Raw genomic sequence first — 23,594 nt, 5'->3', positions numbered from 1 at the left:
GTCATTGGTTATGTTTATGGATTTTGTAATGGGTCAGCTGTAAAAAGAGGAAGTCAAACCTCAACTTCTTCTTTGACTGTTGGCTGGAAAAAAAACGAGGATTTTTTTTTCCTGTCGTTTCAGTGGTTCGTTTCCCCCTTTTCACATTTGACTTGCAGAGCATGTCTCGAATAACCAGTGGGTGTTTATTCTGCCTTCTCTTTTTCCATTTTCATCCTCCATATGTTTTTTAGAACTGCTTTCCAGTGATGATCAGAATCTCACATGCATGACAAATTATGAACTGTATTTAGGCACAATTCCTTGACTTTTATATGGATCCAGTTGACAAATCTGTGTTTAGATTTGGACACAGACAAAAGGAGATAAGATAAGATAAGTAGTACTGCCACCTTCTGGTTCTCTCTCAAAGTTGCATTTTTAATGGTCCAAGCCTGTTGCAAATAGTTTGAGCAGATCTTAAACTCAAAGATTCCTTGTTTTTGTTTGTTTCCCCTTGGCAGCTGCGCGCATTCCCGACTTATTTAATCAAAAGTTTCACGACATTTAAAGATTACAGTAGACGTACAGAACATTGGACTCTGCTGTGATGTTTGCTTGTCAGTGAGGTAATTACTACACACCTGCCAAAACCTGAGTTCATAACAGTCATGCTGGGCACGGCTGCATTACCTCACTTCCTTTGGGCTGTGATGTGAACTGACAGTTTCTCTATGGGTCCAAAATGATGTAAATGCTTGAAAAGTGTGTACTTCACACCATATGAGTGCAGTGTTGTCGTTATCCAAATGAAACAAAGGACTGAGAGTACCTTAACTCATAAAATAAGTGCGAGCCATTTCCCATCTGAAAAATTAAGTCCTGTTTGAATATACACTTTGTCATAGCTTTATTAGGCTACACTTCACTTATCCCTGACTAGCAAAGTCAGAAGTGCCTCTACAGTAGAAGTGCTTTAATTACTTGTGGAAATTATTCATCAAGAGACCTTCCTCAGACATTTCGGTCCATATTGACGTGACGGCGTCATGCACTTAATTCTGATCTGTCTGTAATGCAAATGTCCCGTGTCGACAAAGCCCAAAGAAATTCTGCTGGATTAAGATCTGTTGACTGCGGAGATCACTGCTGCACTACAGTGAACTCATTGTTACATTCAACAAAGAGGTTTGACAAGGTCTTCTTACACAACAAGATTGAGATGTGCTTTTATCTTCTTTATGACAAGTTCATAATGTGTATTTGTATACATACACATATATTTGGGTTTGTTTGTTTTGTTTTTTTGGAGCAAAGGCCAGCCATTTTCACAAAGACCTCCTCAGCCTGAAGGAAATGTGGTGATGTCTCTCTGACAAATGTGCTTTTCAGTGTGAATACAGTAGGACCATGTTGCTAAGCAGGCTCACAGGACAATCTACATGGTGTGCATCATCAGTGCCAGCACCACTGCCCCTGCTGGTGTCAGTAGTGCTGGTCAGAGCAGTTTGAAAGGGTCTCAAGAATGAGTTAAGCAAGTTTTCAAAACAAACCTTTGGTCACATGGAGAACAAATGAAAAATTACAGTTAGTTTTATCGTTAAAACATTCTCTACAGAGAATATAATACTAAAATTGAACATTACACTTCCTCTGTAATATGATCATTCATATGCTATTGCTTTTTCAAGGTATATCTTTGGGATTTTAAGGGTGTTGCTATCAATCTTCCTAAAGAACACTTTTACTCATAGCTTTTTGGTTTTTTTTATTTTAAACCTTTTTAAAATATCAGAATTTGTTCCTGACTCTTTGTTTCAGCTTTGGTTGTTTGCTGTCCTTAATACAAACTGCAGCCTTGTAGCCTTTGTCTACTGTATTCAGTTACTTTTTTATCACTTTTATTTATATAATTTTATTTATTTTGTTGGTATTCTTTAATACCACTACATTGAGTTTCAGAATTGCATTGTTTGGCACATAACATCTAACATATTCTATATGGGTGCAAAAAGTTTTATCTCAAATTCAAGACATTGGATACAACTAAAACTAAGGTTTGTGGGTAAAAAAACAACCATTTGATTCAACAGTTTGCATATTATACTGGATAATATAATTTTTAAGTCAGATGAGGTTAGTTTCAAGAAAGCAAACACTACTCAAGTAAATAAATCCTAAATACCTGATAATTACAGTAAGAAAAAAAATCTATTCTGATAATGGCGTCTTTATATAATAATCATGTTGTGGTCTCTTTTTGTACAAATTGGATTTACTTACAAACTTTTGTTTTCTGTTATTTTAATTGCATGCAATTTTATTTAACATATCTTATTTTATTCTCATAGAATATAAGCCAAATTTGGCATGGTCCAAAGTTCCCAACAAATACAATCCTTTAGCGCCCCCTATGGTTTATTTTGACTTTTTTTAACCAATCAGAGACGCTGACACAGCCTCACAGCGCAGGCAAGCGCTCTCGTTGCTGATAGGTCAGTTAGGTTCTAACTAGGCAGCGCAGTACAGTGCCAAACGTCGCGGAGGGAGGGGATATTTTAATGGCAGTCAGTAGCACTTCAACATGGAAAAACTCCGGATTATTCTTTATCTTTGAACTGGTGTAGCTTCGCTTGCATCTGTTAAGATTTTCTTTTATATCTTGCAATGCTATAAAGTAATAGTTCGGATAGAGATGTGTTTCTAGAGCTCTTTCTGCAGCAGTGGACCGACTTTACCCGCTTGATTTGTGCGTGAGTGGCTGATCAGGCCTAACCGGCTGGCTAGGAGACAAGCAGACGGTTAGCTTGAGTTGAAAGGTATAGTATGTCCCAGTTATTGTTTGACTCACTGTTACTTTATATATCATTATATATAGTCAGTTCCGTATATCTGTGCACTTGGTCGTCTTGAAAAGCACGCTTTTCTCCATCTGATGTTGCCAGGTTAGAAATGTAAACAAGAGACTTGCATTAGCCTAGTAATCAGTGCTGAAGCTAACGGCTAATAGCTAACTTCACACAGCAGTTAACTTTACATGCGGGCCAGTCTGGACTTAACAGACGTAGATAAGTTATCTGGTCCGGTACAATGCCACGTAGATAACTTATCTAACCTCTGTGCTTTATTTTTGGTTTACAAAATGCCTTCTGTTTGTGTGTTGTTTGGAGAAGACTTGACCGATTTTCACTAAAAGCTGGAGCTGGCAATGCTAACTTGGTGTGCTATCAACTAACAGTTGGTTCAACTTTGCCAAATTGCCTTGCATAATTTCTCCAGTCACTGAATATATGTTATGCAGAATTTATTAAAATGTAATATGTGTGTCGCTTATTTTATATTTAGAAGTGATGTTGCTAGGAATTTGAATTTGCTATATCAAATTATCAATATGCTTGATTTTTTTTTTTTTTTGCGTAGGTTAATAGGTCATTACTTGCAATGTTGAATATAAAGCAAATAATGCTATCAAGTATTCCAAATGCTTGTTTTTTCTTATTAAGACATATTGAATGCTTTTAATTAATTCTGCCGTAGCTAGTAAATATTACTATTTAAAAACAGAAATTACCTGCTGAGTTTAAAAGATTCAAGTGTAGTATAACTTGATTTTTTTCCCCCGATGTAATTTCTTAGTACGTGCTTTCCTCACGTTTTAAGTTCTGTTGTGGTACAAAAATAATTGTTAAATCTCAAAAGTTTTTACCACTGTGGGAACACTTGCATATACAAACAACACCCTGTGTGTGTGTGTGTGTATGCGTGGGCGTGCGCGCCGTTTGTTTGTAATACCTTATGGGGACCATTTTCCTGACACATACTACCAAGGAACAACGCTGGGTTAGGATAAGGGTAAAGTTTAGGCTGCAGAAATGAATGGCAGTCAATGCAAAGTATAAAAACTCTGAAATATCATAACTTTAAGTGTTCGTCATTTAATGAAATCTATGTCATAACCTGGTTCCATCTTTTTAAAATTATTTTAATTCCTCCTTTGGGTCTGTATCTTATGCACATCATATCAAACATGTCAGATTAGGACAACAAATATATATATATATATGTACATATTTATTTTCTTTTTTAAATATTGAATGTCAAAGTATTTATAAATGTTACCCTGGGGAGTATAAACTGAATCCTACACTAATCCATTTCAAACCTGAACTATTTAGGCACTGAGGACCTAAACTACCAAGTAATAAAATGGTGAATAGACTGCATCATTTTTGGTGATACTTCTTCCTGTGTTTACAGAGAATATGTAACATACAGCAACCAACATGACATCCAGATTCGGTAAAACCTACAACCGCAAGGGAGGGGAGGCGAATTCCAAATTTGAAGAAGTTTTCTCCAACAAGAAGCCCACCCTGACCACCAAATGGGGGGAGACCACCTACAAGGCACAGCTGGGAGGCAAAAAGCCTTTTTTAAATCCTGGAGCAACTGAGGTCTTCAAGAGGCCCAAGCTTGAGGACAGCGACAGCGAAGACCCGTTTGGGTTCGACAGCGATGAAGAGTCCAAGACTGTGACCTCCGAAAATGTTTCTGAAATGAAGATTAAAGAAGAGCCCGTACCGAAAACGGTTGCAGCGGAGAGCAGAGTGACTGCTGCCGTTGTGACATCAGCACAGGCCTCTGCAAGTATAACAGCCACATTGAAAAGTAAGTAGCCACTTGTAGAAACAGCCTGTTTGGGGAATAAAGCGTGACCATGATTTTTGTTGGCTTCACACATGAAAAGTTGTCATGTTAAAAACCAAAATGTATGTAATCAACCAAGTCTTCTTGAAACTATTTTCAATTTTAGTGTTGCATAATAGCCTATGCATTTCTTTTCTCTTTGCAGATGAGCAGATGTCAGAAGAGGATGTTAAGGACAATCAGCCGTGGTACAAAAGTGCATTGGCCGACAGCCAAAAACCTGTATATGTGACCTGCGTCTCAGAGACCATCCTCTTCGACAACAAAAACTTGTCTCTATCCCAGATGCCGGTTTCCTCCTTTTCTAACTTAGATGCCGCCATGTCAGTAAACGTACCTGGAGGAATGCACAACATCCAACCTGCATGCTCTTATGACGGATCCCTGTTGGAGGAAATGAAAAGTGAGGACCAGGAGCTTTTCACAGAGCCCCCGCCAGAACCGGTGGACAACATCCCCCCTTCCCCGTTTACCTTAAGGGCCTCAAACTGCAAGAAATACCAACGACCCCACCGGTCTCACAAAGCACTTGCTGAATTCAGTGACAGCGACAGTGACAAGCCCATTGACCCCTCGAGTGCCCAAGATAAATCCAATAGTGTCCTTTCTGCTAGCGCAAGTGGTACTGCTGCCAGTGCTAACACAGCAGCCAAGCCCGCAGGCAGGGGTGGCGGGAGGGTGCGGGACTACACAGTTCTGCACCCGTCTTGTTTGTCAGTGTGCAATGTCACCATCCAGGACTCAATGGACCGCAGCATCGACGAACTCGTGGCACAGCCCACCCCCGCTGACCTGGGAGAGGCAGGTCAGATGAAGAAGAAGTCGGACACACAACGACCTAAATCGACTCGGTAGGTTTCTTTCTTTTTTTATGTTTTCGTTTTTGTCTCAAAAGTTGTATTGTAGTGAAAATTCTTCTGAGTGAGGGTTCTCTCTAATTTGAAACTATTCTAGTTAAATAAGGATTTTGAAATATAATGTTCTTCTGAACTATTTGCACTTTTCTATTTGCTTTTTCATACAATCTCCATCATTAAACACCATTTAATAGTTTTTTAAATTATGCATCAAATTGCAAAGTTGAACTCTAATTTAAATTTAGATGTCACACCTTGGTTATTTTAACTTTATGACGTTTGCTGTATCTTGGCAATATGATCGGTTCGTACACAAGTCGGACCCTGTTCTGTTTTTTTATTTGTTTTTATTTTTTAAGTGTCACCTTTAGCTTTCCATGTTTACTCTCTTCGATAGCTTCTCAAAGCAGCAATGTGAAAGCAGTAGTCAGTGGTTGAAGTTGCCTTGCATTGTTTGTTCAATGCATTTACTCTAAGACAACAAGCAGTACTTGGAGGTTGTCCTCCTGCAAAATAGTTACTTTTTCACTCAAAAATGACATATACTTGTTCTCTTGTGTCTCTTTTCTTTTAAATGTTAGTTTATCGAACTAATTTGATATAGTGAAGTGAATTTTGCTATAACTTACATGTGGGTCAAAATGAGAGAGAGGGGAAACACAATTAAGTATTGCAGCAATGCAGATGAAATTAAATGTAATAAACTAAGTAGGAAAAAATCTTAATTGCACAGATCATATTTTTGAAGAAACGTTGGTTCTATTGTTTTTAAAAATTTTTTTTTTTTAGGTTTAGGCCTATCCAGACAAAGCCGAAGAAGACCTTGGCTCAGACCAAACTGGAGTTCTTTGGGTTTGAGTACAAGGACGACGAAGGGGAGAATGCGAGTTCTGAAGGGGCTACGGCTGGCAAAAGCAGCTACAAGATCAAGTATTTTGGCTTTGATGACCTTAGCGAGAGCGACAGCGATGACGAGAACTCTCAGGCCAAAGAGAAGAAGGTCAAGAGGGCGGCCGCAGCCTTAGCTGCACTGAGCTCAAGTGTCGACAGTCCTCATACCAGCGACTCTCAGGACAGTCAAGCCAGCAGCAATACAGGTGAGCAGAGGTGATATTACCGAGGCATAAGCTGATATGATGAAGAAGTGACAAGTAATTTTATCATAATCTTTCCAAAGCTGGATTTGGAACCTGACTTGTGGTCACAAATCTCTTTTTAGCCTTCTTTTTAGCACTTTCATTTGGTAGCAGGTAAAATTGACAAAGACGGTGCAGTATTTTAATTCCACAGTAGAGAAAGCCATATAGTTTCAGTAAGTGGGTATAGGGAAAAATATCGGTATTGGTATCGGCCAAATAAGTATGTTGGCAAATTGGATATTGACCAAAAATTCAATATCGTGCATCCCTAAAATTTGTGCTTGGTTGAAAAGCAAAGTCTTACTTGTAACTAAATCTTATGGCGTTTAAAAGACTCGTTTGTTTCCTCTAAATCAGTGGTTCTTAACCTTTTTTGAGGTACCGAACCCATCAGCTTCATATGCGCAGTCACCGAACCCTTCTTTAGTGATAAATAAAATAATTTTTTTTTCCAAATTCAAGACATAGGTATATGTTTTTTTGCTGGTGCACAAAATGAGCTGTGCATGAACATCACCTTTGCTCAAAGAACAAAACCATGAACTCCCAGCAAGTTACAGTATGACTTCATTCTGGCCCCCAAAAATTATTTCGGCCCCATAAAAGAATTTCAGCCCCCAAAATATTTTTTTACTATTTTACTAATTAAAAATAAATTTGAATTTTTTTCAAAGAATTAAATTTTTTTTAATAACTTATTTTTTAAAAATTTTAAATTTAATTTCTTTTTTTTTGTCGTTTTGAATCCACAAAATACTGTTTTGGGGCCAGAATAAAGTATTGCACAAATGACATACCTGCAAATCAGTGTGACTTCTGCTGTTGTCTTTGGGAGACCAGTTCAGAGAGGCGTGGCTTCACCTTGGCAAGTGCATCTACAGAGCAAAGTCTGTTCATTTTCTTCTTTTTTTGCTCGGCATATTTAGTATGGATTAAAATATTAAGAAAGAAACCACGCAACGTACAACTACGACAGCCGCTGATACTGCTCGCACTAAATTCCCCGCAGCACTGATTGGCCGAGCAATGTAACATGGTCCTCTGCAGCAAGTGATGGCCAAGCGGGGCGTGTCATCACGACTTTACACAAGTGTGTGTTTACCTCCGCGGCAGAGGCTCCGCCGAACCCTTGAGACCGACTCATCGAACCCCTGGGGTTCGATCGAACCCAGGTTAAGAACCACTGCTCTAAATGCTGCAGCATCTGTAAGGAAAAGGCATTTGTGGGTTACGCAAGAAAAACTTTCCAAATCCTCTCCGCCAGTGCTAAAGGGTTGTTGGTGGAGGTCGTTTAATGTCACATTGCACTGAGGTTCCTGTTTGTTAAGTTAATAAATTAGCATGTTTTCTATAAAACCTTAACCAGCCATTTCTATAAACAATACCAAATATTCAACGGCAGAAGAAGATGTCTGCTCATTCCACAATTGCATTTTTCATTGCCACTGTGGTACCTTTAAACTCTCAAATGTTGTAAGATTTATCACCAAGATGCATTGTTGCCTCGCTGAATTAATGAACTAAATGCAGGGTTTTTTTTGTTGTTGTTTTTTTGTGCTGAGCATATTTAAAGAGCATACTTTACTTTTCTACAGATGCTTTTGACTTCGCTGATGACAGCCCTGGAGTCACTGAGGGCCAGAAAGGGCGAACAGGAAGGCAAGGTGACAAATCGAAGGATTCCGCCACTGGACTCAAAAAGATTTTCAGTGGACCCAAAAAGGTAACTTTTTTGTGTTCATATGTAATTCAAACTGTTTTTATCCAAAAGTTATTTTCCGTGCTTTATTTAGTACCTTCTGTGAGAGGTTTCTCATTGTATTATTACTCAAGTATGAAAATTTGCACACAAATCTGTTAGCAGTGTTAGGGTTGGATTACGTGACTGAAGAAACCGATGGGTCTCAAGACTAAGATTACAAATAAAGAGCAATGAAAATAACCCAATAAATATAGAAAGTGGAACTAAACTTAATTCTACATTTTGGACAATAAATAATTTGAAATGAAGGTAAAGGAAACCTAAAAATACATTACAATCATTGATATAATTAATTAGTAATAAATAATAGTCATTACATAAGCTAAACACCAAAAAGATTAGTGTTTTTATTCATCTTTTAACAACGTCAATACTCTGTAGTGCCCCGAGTTCTTCAGGAAGCTCCTTTCACAGGTGAGGCCCATGTTGTTTACAAACTACTAAATCTGATCGGCTGGTTCTGTTGACACTTTTCTGAGTAAATGCTATGATTCATCTGTAATTTATGTTTGAGTTGCATCTCGTCGCGCCAAGAGCCCGATGTTAAAGTCCAGCTTTAATTACCCCTAACACCAACACGGTAAACGTGTGCTTCGTTGTAAATGTGGGTGTTGTGTGAAGAGTTTAGATTATTACCTCCTATTTTTACGGGTTTTTTTTTTCTTTTTTTCTTCAGTCCTGATTAGTGGTGTTTTCAGAGCACATTTTGCTGTTTTAATTGAATCATACTTTGCCGTGGCTTTGGGTTATTTGTGCTCTGTCCTCTGCCGTTCCCACCGTCATCAGCATAAGCTGGTGCATCGCCTGCGCAATGTGTGGTTGAGTCACAGAATGTGTTATTTACAGGAAGTGTTTCTGTGCTGCTGGGAGATTCTTCAGCTCCAGACTGAGCCTACAGCTGCCCTGATTAAAACAACCGCATGAGCTTTCTACCATTTATTGAAATCAAATAACTAAACTAAAGTTTTCTGCTTAAAAATGGCTGTTTTTTCAGTGACCCCAACTCTCTGCGAATGACGAAAGTACTAGGGTGCTGCAACAGGGGTGGAAATGAATGAGTCAGTCTTTCCGGGTCAGCAACTTCTAAACCTGACCGTCTGGGCAGCAACCTTCACCAATGCTTTTATTTATTTTTTTCTGTACCAAACTGATTTTGATCAGGGAAGTAAAAGAAAAATAACCTTTTTAAAGTAGTTTGTTAATTTGTCTCATACTGTGTACAACTATTTTTCACGGCTCCTCTTTAATCATTAAATTAAATTTATGATTAGCGTTCTATTGAATTGACAGATATGATTATTTTTTTTTTTTTACATTTTTTAAATTTGTTTTTAGTCTCCTTCTAAAGCTGTGTACAACGCTCGACACTGGAACCAACCGGAACCCGAAGAGATTCCTGTGCCTCCACTTTCTCGATCTCAGACCTCCCCGGTAAGACCATGAGTTTGTATTATTTGCATCTGTCAAGACGTTGTAAGAATCCAGTCTATTTATAGGTTGTGTCATTTAGAAAATATGCATGCCTGCTGTTCAATTAGAGATGTTCTTTAAGAAATATTATGCAAAGCAAATGACAAAAGGGAGTTCAATTTGTTTTCTCAGTAGTAAAGTTATTCAGTAGTTGGCAGCTAGGATAACGCATTTATAAACTGTCCCACTAATTATTGCTATAAATGATAATATTGTTACTTTTGACCCTATTTTCAAGTAACATGTTGATAATAGCATAATAATACAAGTTTGTCCTCTCAAATACCAATAAACTTTAATTTTGTAAATAACACTTAGCACTGAAACTGGAAGAAAATTTAAATATCCAAAATAAAAAACTATAAATAAAACAGAAATAAAAACCATGGACAACAAAACCATAAAATAATGGATTATGAAGTCTCTAAACAAATCACAATGAATTTTATCCAGCTTATTTTAATTTATCATCCAATTATTTGCTTAAATGCTTATTGCAACAGGCCTATTAGCAGCTCTTTTTAAATTTTTAATTTTTATTTCCAAGTTTGTGTTTTGACCGATGCGGTCGGACAAGTGAGTCTAGTTTTGCTTCTTTATTTACCCTCTGAGCTGAATTTACCCCATGGAAATAAATGTTTGTTCAGAGACAAAGAGCTCGGGCACAGGCTTTCTTAAAATTGGCTGTTGACTTTACTCGATCTCCTCCGACATCTGTTTAAAGCGCTTACTTACACACATGCTCCTAAACTGTTCAGCAGCGGTAAACCTTGTAGACGTGCCCATTATACAGATTTCATTACTTTGGTCAGACCTTTTTTTTTTCTCTGTCTCTCTCTCTGTCCATTTCCTCCTCCTTCTTCAGCCCGTTTTGTCGAGCAGCAGCAAGGACAGCAACTCTCACAAAGACGACGGCTTGTTCAAAGCGCCTCCACCGCCACCAAAAGTCATCAAATCGGAAACCATCCCCACACGGCTCAACCAAGAGATTGTCACTGCACTCAAATGCAGGAAAGAAGACAAAGAGGTGAGTGGAAGGCACAGCGAGATGGAGTCTCTGGTAATTGCAATTGATGTTTAGCTATTTTGTAGGTTACTGATATGCTTTTTTTGTCTTTTTTTTAAGATGCAACAGTCAGCCTTTTCAACAACAATTGTTGCTAATAATTTTAAATCCCCCATAGATTACTTAGGTTAATGATGGGCCTCCCGGACAGAGATTACACTCTGGTCCTCCATGGCCACAGATCACCTGAAGTGCAGAGGTGTTGCCTCGCACTAATGCTGTAGTTAGTCCACCCTATGTCATGCTGAGCACACTCGACACTCTCGTTGCGACTGGTGAACGTGCAGAAGGAACTGCTGATCAGGCCTTAACGCTTGACCCATTATTGATGAGGCAAATTAGCGCAGTCAGCAATTGCAGGTAATGGAACCATCGGAGGGGGCTTAGCGGCGCAGGGCCGTTCCATCGATATCGGCGCAAATGTGTTTTCCCCCCGGCTGATTGTGTCTCCGGACAGACGCATCGCTTTCCAATTAGCTGTAATTAATCCCATTCCTCTTGCAACAGCTGTACACGGTGGTGCAGCATGTGAAGCACTTCAACGACGTGGTGGAGTTCGGAGAGAATCAAGAGTTCACCGACGACTTTGAGTACCTGGAGACGGGACTGAAGAGCAGCCAGCCACTTAACACGAGATGCCTTAGGTAAGCTCGCTGCTTGTTTCTCTCACTTCTGAGGAGAAACTCTCCCAGTCTGCAGTGATGGTGATGTTTTTCAACTCCTGCCTTCATTGTAGTAAATTTCAGTTACCTCACTGAATTGATGAAACAGGGAGAACGCACTTGCTGTTTTTATGTTTATTCACCGCATTTTAAGGTAAATTTTCTTTCAGAGACGTTTGACTGTGGACCTTTTATTTTCATCCAGGCTTTTTACGAGAATGTATTTTCACTTTTTGGTAACCTTCTAGTTCTACTGCATCGCAGCATTTATTCTTGAAAAATTACACCATGAATTCTAACATGATGCAAATAGTTTTCACTAATGCAGAAGAAACTACAAAACATACATTTTTGCTAAACTACAACACATTACTCAAATACTTGCTTATATTAAGCCACAGTGAAGCAGATTAAGTCGGTGCTGTCATAATAATGTTAGAACATTTAATTATTGATTTTGATATGCAAAAATATAGAACATGTTTACTGAACTTTCTGTGCTTTTTCTCATACCATTATTTATTTTTACTCATGATACAAGAATGGCACACTGGTCTTAGCTGGTTACATTGGTCAAGCTGTCTTCTGGGTTGACCTTTAGTTCTCACCGCATGTGGAACACACTTTGGTGTTTTATGTGAACCAAAGTGTGGTAGCTTTATTTCATCCAGCTAAGTAGCAGTGCGCAGTAGCAGAGTAGGGGAGGGCTGGCTGTGTATTTCTCTATGCTCCAAACACCCGGAGAAAACTCTAATCACTCCAGGACTTTATGGACTGACTATTATTTTCCACTTGGAGACCGTAATATTCTCTAAGCCTTAATGTATCTTTATTCTTGTAACCAACTCATGCCTAATTCCATAATTTGTTTGGAATTAGGCAAATCTACTCAGGAGAAATAATAGATATGCAAATTGAATCAGTGGTAGCCTGTCTCCCCTTAAGCTTAACAAAGAGTCATGGATAATACTGTAATTTCCACACTTTTATTGTCTTCCAGTATAATCAGCCTGGCCACACGGTGCGCCATGCCGAGTTTCAGGATGCACCTCCGGGCCCGAGGAAAAGTGGCTCAGGTCTTCAAGATGCTCAGTGACGCTCCGCAGCATCCGGTACGTCATCATCTTAAAGCGGCAGGTCTAATTGAAGTGCTGGAAACGTTATAATTATGCCGCACACCTGGGTTCATTCAACAATTTGGGGTTGTATTCTCTCACAGACCAGAGAATGATTAATAGTCTACTTTCTTGTAATTGTGTAACTTATTGTAATTAACACAAACCAACTTGGTTTCTGTTGTTAAACTGGATTCAAATTGACAGTTTTCACAAACATTAAATCAACTTTCTTAAGAAACTCTTTTTTTTTTTCTTTGTTTTTTGCATATTTTTCAGAACCTCGCTCTGTGCACCGCCGCCCTGATGTACATCCTGAGTCGAGATCGGCTCAACATGGATCTGGACCGAGCGTGTCTGGAGCTCATGATCAAGCTGCTGGAGCTGGACCAGGACTACTCAGGCGACCAGGATCAGCTCACCGCCAAGGAAGTGGCGAAGGTCAAGGAGAAGATCAGGAAGCTGTGCGAGACCGTGCACAACAAGCATCTCGACTTGGAAAACATCACGGTATGTCCTTTAAAAACTTGTGATGATCTAACTGGGAACCTAACTTTTGCCTCCGTCTTACTGTTACAATAATCATGAATTTAATTGCTAAGTTTCAGGGTCTTATTGAAGAATCCTAATTGTTGATCTTCGTAGTTCTCCAGAAATGTGATGAATAAAAAGCTACAAATCCAGAAAATATCCTGCGTCTGCATGTCTATGTTTATTTTTTCTTTTCTAAACATTTCCGTGCTTCATGTTGACGTCCGAGATATAATATATAATTAATCAATCTAAAACTCAAACATATCTCCTCGTGCAGACGGGCCACCTCGCCATGGAGGCGCTATTATCCCTGACCTCCAAGAGAGCGGGCGATTGGTTCAAAGAAGAACTTCGGCTGCTAGGAGGCCTGGACCATATTGTGGATAAAGGTCTGTGTGTGTGTGTGTGTGTTTTGAATCCTCCTGCTTGATTGCTTCTGCTTTGTGGTTTAACAACGTGAAAAGTCAAGTGTGCTGTTTGCATTGTGCTGCCACAGTGAAAGAGTGCGTGGAGAACCTGAGCCAGGAAGATGACAAGGAGAAACTCGTAGAATCTTTGTGGGGAGCCGAGAGATGTCTGAGAGTGCTTGAAAGTGTAAGTAGCGTCTTTTCAAGTTCTTCAAAACCTGCACAAAAAAAGTGAGACTGGAGGACAGAAAAAGTTTTTATTTTATTTTATTTTGAGATTTTCTTTTTGTCATGAAAGACATAGTCGAAACAACTTGTTGACGGCTTTTATGATATCTGAATGTTCCTGGTTCCTTTTTAAATCTTTCGCTTTGTGTATCCCACTCTGTCATCTTCTGCTAACAGGTGACTGTGCAGAACCCAGAAAACCAGGGTTATCTGATTGCCTACAAAGACTCGCAGCTCATCGTCTCCTCTGCCAGGTGAGCTCAGGTTGATGTCTGAGTTACCTGAATACTTTTTGTGACTCACCAGGACTCAATAGATTTCAGCTCCGACAGTTCCAGCTTTTTCGGTTGGCTGCGCTGCCGCAACATTTTCAGAGCTCCTCTGTTTTTGTCCTTGTTTAGGTTGTACAGTAATCTGATACATAAAGGTATGAAAACGACTAGTCCTACAGGCTGTGGATATTAAATGAACAAAATCTCCTGCCTGGTTTTTGTCTGGTGCAACTTTACAAACATAGGTTGGCTGGTTTCACTGCTTCTGGGAATTAAAATGTCAGAAGATGATGAGTCAGCAGCACAAGCTGCACAATCCGCCCCTTTCAGAGGAAGTCCTGTTAATAAGAGCTTTAAATATAACATTTTAAGTTAAGTGCATGTTTAAAGTTTGAAGAATGTTGTGCCTCAGTATAATAACATTTATACTGTTATTATTTTGACAATTATGTCAAGCATAAGCAGGCATGATTGCAAAGCAACTAGTCCAATAAACTGACTAGCTGGTAACACATTAAATAGTCTTACCTGAAAACTGCTAATGCTGGGCTCAATGGTAACTTAGTTGTCATTAAGTCACAGGAAAGAAGGTCAGTGGATTTGGAACTCATGTTGTTTGTATCTATGTGTTGTAAAGATGAAAATGTAGCAATTAGTAGTAGACACACCAGTAAAACAAACAAAACATGGAATGGGTTAATATGATTGGCAGAAACATAGGTTGCCCCGTTCATATGATTGGCTGGAAAAAGACATTTGTGGATTAAAACGTCAGGGGAGTCTCAAACTTCACACACAAATCCAGCACAACAGGAGCAGCTTGGAAATAAAGATATATTTGTGTTTTCATCAAAAATACAAGTGTGAATCTTGTTCTGTCCATTTGTGAATTATGAGACAGTTTCAGCTCCATATACTTACCATTTTACTGGCATTTGCAACTAAAATGATTTGCATTCAAGTTTGATTGATCCACCAAATAAACTTGTGACTTTAGACTCAAAGAGCCTGGCAAAGTTTAGTGGCAATGTTTTTTGTGACCTCAATTTTGAGTCCTTTTTTGTAATCTTTTCAAACTGCATTTGTAATGAAATGTATTATGTTCAACAGCCAGTCACGGGATTGCTCCAAAAGAAAAGAAGGCAAAGGCCTCTGCTTACAAATGATGGCAAAAGCCGGATTCGAGCTGCTGATCTAGACTCATCTAAAACTTGACTCTCCTTGACAAACTAAATCAATCAGAAAAAGTTCAATCTTCATCTCCTTGCTTTATGTCTTTGTGCCGCCTTTCTCCAGCATTAATCTTTTATTTTCTGCCCCACTTCTGTCATTTCACGTCTCACAATCTCTAACAAAAGCCTTCCTCTTTTCTGTCATCAGAGCGCTGCGTTACTGCGAAGATATGATCCAGCGGTACAGCCGGGCGCTAAACAACAGCTCCCTGTCGTCGTCGTCGGGCGTAACGCTGCCACACTGTAGCTTCAGCAACGTGGGCAAGGCGGTGGAGGACTGCATGAGGGCCGTCATAGGGGTGCTGCTCAACCTCACCCACGATAACGGTAGATTAACGTTAGCTTAGTTTCTGTCAAGAGGCGATTATTTAGCCAAGAATACTTTTATATTTATTACATTTTAGCATGCGCTGCAAAAACACAAAATCTTAGAAAGTATTTTTGGACTACTTGCTAGTGGAAATATCAATCAGCACAATATAGGAGCGTGTTTTAGGTCAATAATTCCTTAATACTGATGGAAAAGTACTATTTGTTCATCAGTATTGAGGAATTGTTGACTTAAAACAAGCTCATGTATCTTGCTGAAAAGTTACTTGTTAGTTTTGTCTCATTTAAAGTGTACTAACATATTTGCACTCGGAATTACACCAAAAATACTTAAGATTTTCTAGTTTTTGCAGTGTGTTCTTCTTGTGCTTTTCACTTTGGATTGTATCATTAAGGACAAAGTGGAATGCTTGAAGGTTTACTGAAATAAAACAGCTCATCAGGGTTTGGTTTCATGGCGTAAGCAGAGGCTGAACGATCGATCCTTTTGTTTGCAGAGTGGGGAAGCACCAAGACGGGCGAGCAGGAACAACTGATAGTCACCGCGCTCAATTGTGTCCTCCGAGTCCCGCGCTACATCCCACAGGAGCAGCGCTTTGACGTCCGAGTGTTGGTAAGACTCTTCTGAGGAAAAACGTCCCTCTCCTCCACCCGATAACAAAACAACACAATGAATCCCCTCCTGACCCGTGCTTTCTCCGGTTTGTGTTGCTTTTTATTTATGCACATCAGGGCTTGGGGTTGCTAATTAACCTCGTGGAATACAGCTCCAGAAACCGCCACTCTCTGGTGGACATGGAGTACACGGTGGATGACACGTGTTTGGAAGACAGCCTGATGCAGCCCGCTGATCCGACGCAGACGGAGACGACGGCGGCGGCGGTGGCACAGTCAGCTGGAACCGAGGGAGACGAGGCGGACGTGCCGAAGCCTTCTGGAGCGCTGGCTGCCCTGGTGAAGGTAGAAACTGCCACAAAGTGTTAAGACACCACCTGTCATTGTCATTGTAGTTTATGTCAAAGCATGGAAAAAACTTCTACTGGAAACTGGAATATGCTAAGAACTTAGCTGAGGTAATGTGGAGCAAAGCAGGTGAGCTGTGTTTCTCCGCTTTGCACAGAACATAATTTTCACAGCTTGGACAGTTCAAGTTGCTAAATTTAGGCGTGTTTCATAATGCTTCCCTGAACTTTTATCCCCATATACTTTCCTGCCCAGAAATCTTAATCTGTGCTGGTCTGTGTGTTGTGACTTGCTCCTCCAATAGCTGCTACCTGAGTTATTTTTGTTGCTTCAAAAAAATAAAAATAAAAATCTGTTTCTCCACATCAACTTTAAGACCCCAGCTACTCTGAATATCCGTATAAAAGGATATATTCTCTCAAAATAATTGTCGCTTGTGTTTTTTCTGAAACGGTTTCCTTTTCCAGCTTACAAATGAGTGGAAAAAATGGTCAGGACAGAACAATACAGATGTGACACAATCCCCCCAAAACCACTTTTATTTTAGCTGTTGGTTACCAGCACAGAAAGACACGGTGAAAATGTGTATGGAAGACCTCTGGTATCATTTTTAACAATCTGTGGAGGTCTAATCCAGTGCAGGTGTATACACCACAAAAAAAATCTCAATTTGTTTTTATTTCACTACAAAGCTTTCTTGTGTGAGCAGGAGCTGCAACGTAAAACAAATAAAAATAAAACTCTTTTTCAAAACATCCCAGTCAGCATTCCCCATCGCCTGCCAAATTTTGGAGAAATTAATAACAGTATTTTGTGTTGATTTTTAATGTCATATTCCGCAGGCACAGAACTGAGAAAATGACATAAAAATGAAGACCTTTGATTTTTCAGCTATGTAACACAACCAGAAGTTGTAGTTTTATTCGTCTTCCATATATAACTCATGTGAAATCTCTTTAATATTTGTGCAAAGATGTAACCGTAAGGACTTAACAAATGTATTTTCTGCAGATGCAGACGTTTGCATTCCTGCATCTGTGCCGGATTAACATTTACTTTTCTGGAGAAAAAGTAAATCCCTCTAAGCTGTGAATAAATGCGCAACATTAGCAGCAGTTTAGTAAAGTTAATGTCAGTCGTTAAAGAGCCGAAACAGCAGCAGGATTTACTCTGTTTGTATCCACAAATGGCTGAAAGCAGAACGGGTCTAGTCTAGTTAAAGGCAATAGACACGACTATAAACTAGACTGAAATATGATTTTTTAGAAAATTTAACTCATGTAAATTGCTTTGGACCATTCCAATACAAAACTTCAACTTGAAAGTTTAAGGTAATATTTAAATACATCCTCCTTACCAGGGTGGTTTTGTGGGGTAGTTCCTGTGCAACAGTGGAGGGTAAACAATTGCCTCAAAAATGTTTCCTAAAGATGAACCTTCCCTTCATAATTTCATCTTACAGCTTTAAAACTTCTGTCACTAAAAAAACTTCTGCCACTAATTATGGTTTTTGAAGAAGGGTTATTTATTTATTTTTTATTTTTTGGGTAATTCACCTGAAGTTTTTGTTTCCTTTTTAAAATAAATTGGTCAGAATTGGAGATTTTATTTTTTTGTATCAAAATCCCGTTTCCATTTATTGTCTGGAAGACAATATCTTCCAGTTATTGTCTTCTACAGCTGCATGTAGCCTTCTCTGCTAGTTTTTTCCGCCAGCTTACCTCTGTCATTTCCCCGCCAATGCTCCAGCTCTTCCTGGAGCGGGAGCGTGCCGCCATCCTGGCCGAGGCGAAGACGGACGACCTCATCAGCGAGGCCCCTAAGCCAGCCCTGGACCAGAGCGGCGAGTGGCAGGAGACGTCAGGAGAAATCCAGTGGGTGGCATCCGAAACGAACGACAGCCAACCTGAAAAGAAAGAGGAAGAGGACGAAGAGTTGGACCTAAATAAAGGTAGACGTTTACACGCGCACCTGCTTCTCTGTAGTCGCTTTGGTTTCATAATCATACATTCTCGATTCCGTAGCACAGCTTCAGCTTAATTGCATCCTATGCTTTCCAATTACAGTAAGTGATTAGTAGAGTAAAAATGCATTACAGCGTTTGATTAAGAAGCCGCGAAAAGTTACCGACAAAACTTCATTTTTGCACATATTTCATTGAACACATCTGTAATTAGACATTCAAGCGATTGCGATTGAGAATAAGTCGTCTTTTCTCCCTCGTTTCCTTCCAGCTCTGCAGCACGCGGGCAAACACATGGAGGACAGCATCGTCGCCTCCTACACAGCTCTGTTACTGGGCTGCCTCTGTCAGGGCAGCCAGGTGAGCCTATGACTAACACACATTCACACACTCCATTCCGGGCGCTTCTGTTCTCGCCCCTGAACACGTCTCAGTTGTTGATCACCGGCCTCTCCGTGTCGCCCCCTCCCCAGATAAATGTGACTACTGTGAGACAGCACCTACCTAAAGGGGATTTCTCTATAATGACAGAAATGCTGAAGAAGTTCTTGAGCTTCATGAACCTCACTGTGAGTATGACCCGCGAGGTGACGGCGCTAAGGGGGCCAATACGGAAACGTGCGGGAACTCGCTCGGTGTCGGAATGATGCGATGCCGTCGAGTCAAGTCGGGGCCCTGAATGAGAATCTCACAGGGTGACAACCTCTAGGTCAGGGGTCTCAAACTCCAGTCCTCTAGGGCCGCAATCCTGCAACTTTTAGATGTGCCTCTGCTGCACCACACCTGAATAGAATAATTTGGTCATTAGCAAGGCTCGGAGAACTGATCTACACAAGGAGGAGGTAATTAAACCATTTCATTCCAGTGTTTTGTACCTGTGGCACATCTAAAAACTGTAGGTCTGCGGCCCTCGAGGACTGGAGTTTGAGACCCCTGCTCTAGGTGGAAATTTGAGAAGTTTAATACAAAGATTAAAACAAGATCTGGATGCTTTTATGATAGAAATGCAATAATTATTCCCACTTTTGATAAAATAATATATAATTGCTCTATAAATGTCAACCTTGTGGTGTTTGATGGCTTTTTGAGCCTCCAAATAATTAGAGCTGATAATGAGTCAGATAGCTAATGTATTTTTTTAAATTATTATTCCTCAATATCCAGAATGTTATAAAAACTGCAGGAAGAAAATTGAAATTTGAAGTAGGGAAATTATGGATGTTTCAAATGGAAAAATATGTGGGAACTCAGCTAGAGAATTGAACTAATGTGTTATGATGGAGAATATTATTGCTCCTTTCTTCTCTTTACTAGTTTAATAAGCTCATATTGGCTGGTTAACTAGTGAGCTACTTTACAGACAAACTGTCTGTAGCTTTAAATGTCCTTTCAAAGCAGAGGGATTTATTTTCCACACCATGACTTTCCAAACACGTGACGCATTTTTTGACAGGAAGGAAAAAGTGTAGAAGCAACAGCCACGGTGCAGAAACAGGTTGGGAAGGGGGGAGATAGAGATTAGATAAGTACACAGAGAGAAAGCACGCGGATTATTCTGGCACTTTGTTTAAAGTCTCATTAAAATGAGTCGAACTCATTGGAAAATTTAAAGAGTTTTTTTGAGCAGTACATTTTTTAAGACTTCAGTATCCCAGAAACTGGCCCATGCCCAATCTGAAACTTTTCCTCCAGGAGGAAAAATCATTTGCAAGCAATGACATGGTAAGAAAAAACAAACAAATGTTTGAAGTGAAGATTTTTATTTGAATATCTTCAGCTGTTGATTCAGTCCTTGATATGAAAGAGCATTTATTTTTGCACCAAACGCACTAAAGCACCTTTTTGTAAAGTGGGTAAGAAAAGCACTCTGAGAGCCACCAATTTTCTTTCTTTCTTTTTTTTTTTTGTAATTCTCAGTAAATTATTTGAGTCCCCCTTTTGAGTCATTTTCCATGAGAAGTAAAAGCTGCTGGGCTGTGTGAAAGGCCGGTTAGGCCTGCCTGTTCCTCCAGAAGTTTTAAAACGGCTCACACGGCCTCTACTAGCTTTTACGGAGCGCTGGCATTAAAATATAAAATGTGATCGATCTCATATATTCTTGCGTGACCAAACTGAATATTTCAAGTACTAATGAATTCAGAAAAAGAGGGCTAATTATTAGATTAATATTTATCGAGCCGTTTCTGGTCCCAGATGTTGGGATTTTGAAGCAGCTTCATATGCGATCCGTTTCGTCGGAACGGGTGATTGGAATCATGTCTTCCACTTTTTTTTTTTTTTTTAATTGGAGATACATTTCAAACTTTAATCTGCAAATTTTTGAGTTCTCACACTTTCTGTTTCCTTCCTCCATGCCTCCCCACACAGTGTGCGATGGGCACCACAGGACAGAAGTCTATCTCACGGGTCATCGACTACCTGGAACACTGTTAACACATGATGAACCACAACGAACTCACTCTTCTGCACACTTTAAGGGTTCAAGATCCCCTTCCCGTAGATGTCACACTCCCACGACCTCATCCGACCACCCATCGACGCTCACACCAATGATGCGTCGCGTCTAAACTCACACAAAGCTACAGTTCGAGTTCCCTTTCCGGAGCACAGCCTGAACCAAAGCCCTGTTAGCTGACGAACGTGTTGATTTCCTCTTTTTTTTTTTGTCTTAAGTTCTCTCATCAGACTCCACATTTCATGTGCAAATTCATACTTGTTTGTGATTTGCACAGATTATTATTTGCTAAATGATCCCGCGAGATTGGTAACATTGAGTCGTTGGAAACGGACTCGAAGCGGATCGTCCCGACGATGACAAGCCGCCGAGGAGGAGCCGTGTTGGCTGTCAGGTTCTGATTTCTGGCTGCGCAGCTCGACTGTGCGAAGCCTTGAATCAGATTTTATGGATCATTACATTTTAATCTCTGCCTGTTCACGTCCAAGCCAAGGGTGAAATAATTGATCAGCAGGGAAATCAATCATCTTCATGGACTACAGAATGATGTCTATATGTAAACAGCGTGGAATGATTTTGAATGCGATCCATCAATTATTATTTTCTCTCTCCTCCCCACTAATATTCACAATTAGACTGAATGTTTAAGGGAAATGTTTTTTTTTTTTTAGCTCTTGGTTTTAAGTTTTTAATTGTTCTCAAACACAATTTTAGCTCTTTTTTTTTTTTAACTGTAGGACATTTCCCCCTCATGTTTGAAGCGATCAGGATGACCTTTGACTGAGACTGAAACGACACGCCATCATGGATTTATGTCGTTCTCGCCCAAATTTGTGTCTATTTTAATTTAAATGTCAACTAATCCAACAGCGTGATTAACTCGTCTCAGCTATAGCACATAATGAATTATTCCAGATGATTGTTTTTAAATGCAATGAAATAATTTTAAGAATTGTATTTAATTTAATGTTTTCTCTCCTCATTGTGCAAAGTCTTTGCTGAGCTGGACTGTGTTTTGTTTTAATATAATCATGTGACCGATTCTTTTTTTTTTTTTTTTGTTGAAAATTTATAGATTGTGGCCCAAGTTTTAACAAAATATAATTTTTGATTAAGAAACTCGATTGGATGTAGCTTCATGCTTTCCGTTAGTCCATCGTCACGATATTTGTCGGCTCTGGACTCCTCGTCCGAAGCCGCCGTTTATTTATTCTGCTTCGGTGTCGTTTCGGCCGTGATCGTCCGCCCGATGCTCTGAAAAGCCTCTCGTCGTGAACTGCTCTCCTGTTTCGATCACTGAACCGGGTTACAGCCATACTTCTTGTACAAACATCGGTTTGATCTGGTTTTGTAGGGCTGCGGTGAACATGACTGTGTTTACTGTTAACTACTTTGCAAAACTTTGGTCTAAAAGGAAATTTTAGAATGTAAATACTCGTGTACATATACGTTACTGGACATTTAAAATGCGTAGACTTCTTCTTCTTCTCCTCCCGCCCCCTACTCCGCCCCACTCCTCTAAGCTGATATCTTATTTTATACTATATTTCTGAGTTGTTTGAAAAAAAAAAAAAAAAAGACAATAATAATTGCAAGATTTAAAAAAAACAACAAAAAAAACACTGTTTGTACCTGTTTTGAGAACATAGTCTCTGGTTACATGTAAATAGTTGTATCTGAAAATGGAACAAAATTGCTACTTTCAGTACATATGGCGTGTGTTTTTTCCTTTATTGCCTTTCCTGTTTTATTGCTGACTTGAAGAACCCTTGACACTTATTGGTAAAGATTTTTTAAAAGCCTTAAATTCCCTCTTTATGGCACTTTTATATAAGCACACAGAATTATTATTTTTTTTGCCTACTTAAAAATCCTGCCTTGTCACTCTTCCAGTTGTTTTTAGATTTATTATCCGTCACCAAGTGTAGGTGAGAAGCCATTTTCTTGTCCATTTCCTTAAGATTTCGACACATATTCTTTACTAAAAAAGTTTTGTTGTCTTTTCCATAGAAAGGAATCCAGAGGAATGCACCTGTGACATGTCTTATGTGCAGACGCATCTTCAAATTAAGTCACCGGAAAGTTAACTTATTTCAGTAATTCAAAACTCGTCTCGTATGATCATTGTCTTGACAGTCCCTCTTTGATTCTCTTTAGTTTTAGCTCAGGTCATTTTGCTAGCAAGTTAAGAAGAGATATTGGTGTTTTTGGCAGTGCAAGCCGGTACCGAGTCCAGCTGGAAGACGACATCAGCATTTCTATGAAGCTCTTTGTCGGAGTGAAACATTGAGTTGTCCAAAATTCCCTGGGGAGAAGACTTCTCTGATGTACGACGATGTACGAAAGACAGAGGACCGAAACCAGACGAAGCCGTGGCTCCCTAAATCATCACCGTCTGTGAAAAGTTCACACCGGACCTCGGGAAATGTGGGTTCTGTACCTCTGCGCACTTC

The 23,594-nt window shown here is 39.6% G+C and overlaps 1 protein-coding gene across 1 annotated transcript; it reads left to right on the top strand.

Annotated features, from left to right (window-relative positions):
• The first annotated feature begins 2,499 nt into the window (after nucleotides 1-2,499).
• Nucleotides 2,500-22,855, top strand: wapla (WAPL cohesin release factor a). The gene is made up of 20 exons (XM_032553721.1): nucleotides 2,500-2,798; nucleotides 4,237-4,647; nucleotides 4,832-5,537; nucleotides 6,333-6,640; nucleotides 8,278-8,405; nucleotides 9,780-9,875; nucleotides 10,780-10,941; nucleotides 11,488-11,624; nucleotides 12,643-12,754; nucleotides 13,037-13,267; nucleotides 13,569-13,680; nucleotides 13,788-13,885; nucleotides 14,104-14,180; nucleotides 15,579-15,757; nucleotides 16,258-16,373; nucleotides 16,493-16,720; nucleotides 18,473-18,674; nucleotides 18,958-19,046; nucleotides 19,160-19,255; nucleotides 21,054-22,855. Exons 2-20 carry the CDS (start codon nucleotides 4,263-4,265, stop codon nucleotides 21,117-21,119), a joined length of 3,528 nt encoding a protein of 1,175 aa, XP_032409612.1. The 5' UTR covers nucleotides 2,500-2,798; nucleotides 4,237-4,262; the 3' UTR covers nucleotides 21,120-22,855.
• Nucleotides 22,856-23,594: the final 739 nt, after the last annotated feature.

The sequence above is a fragment of the Xiphophorus hellerii genome, chromosome 22 (assembly GCF_003331165.1).
Source record: "Xiphophorus hellerii strain 12219 chromosome 22, Xiphophorus_hellerii-4.1, whole genome shotgun sequence".
Classification (NCBI taxonomy): domain Eukaryota; kingdom Metazoa; phylum Chordata; class Actinopteri; order Cyprinodontiformes; family Poeciliidae; genus Xiphophorus; species Xiphophorus hellerii.
The sequence above is the reverse complement of the archived record's forward strand: the minus strand, read 5'-3'. Positions and strand labels throughout refer to the sequence as shown.

Excerpts from the sequence above, each read along its gene's own strand:
- wapla (XM_032553721.1), top strand. The coding sequence starts at position 4,263 with ATGACATCCAGATTCGGTAAAACCTACAACCGCAAGGGAGGGGAGGCG. Across the intron at positions 10,942-11,487 it reads GCAGGAAAGAAGACAAAGAG|CTGTACACGGTGGTGCAGCA; the intron begins GTGAGTGGAAGG and ends CTCTTGCAACAG. Across the intron at positions 15,758-16,257 it reads CAACCTCACCCACGATAACG|AGTGGGGAAGCACCAAGACG; the intron begins GTAGATTAACGT and ends TTTTGTTTGCAG.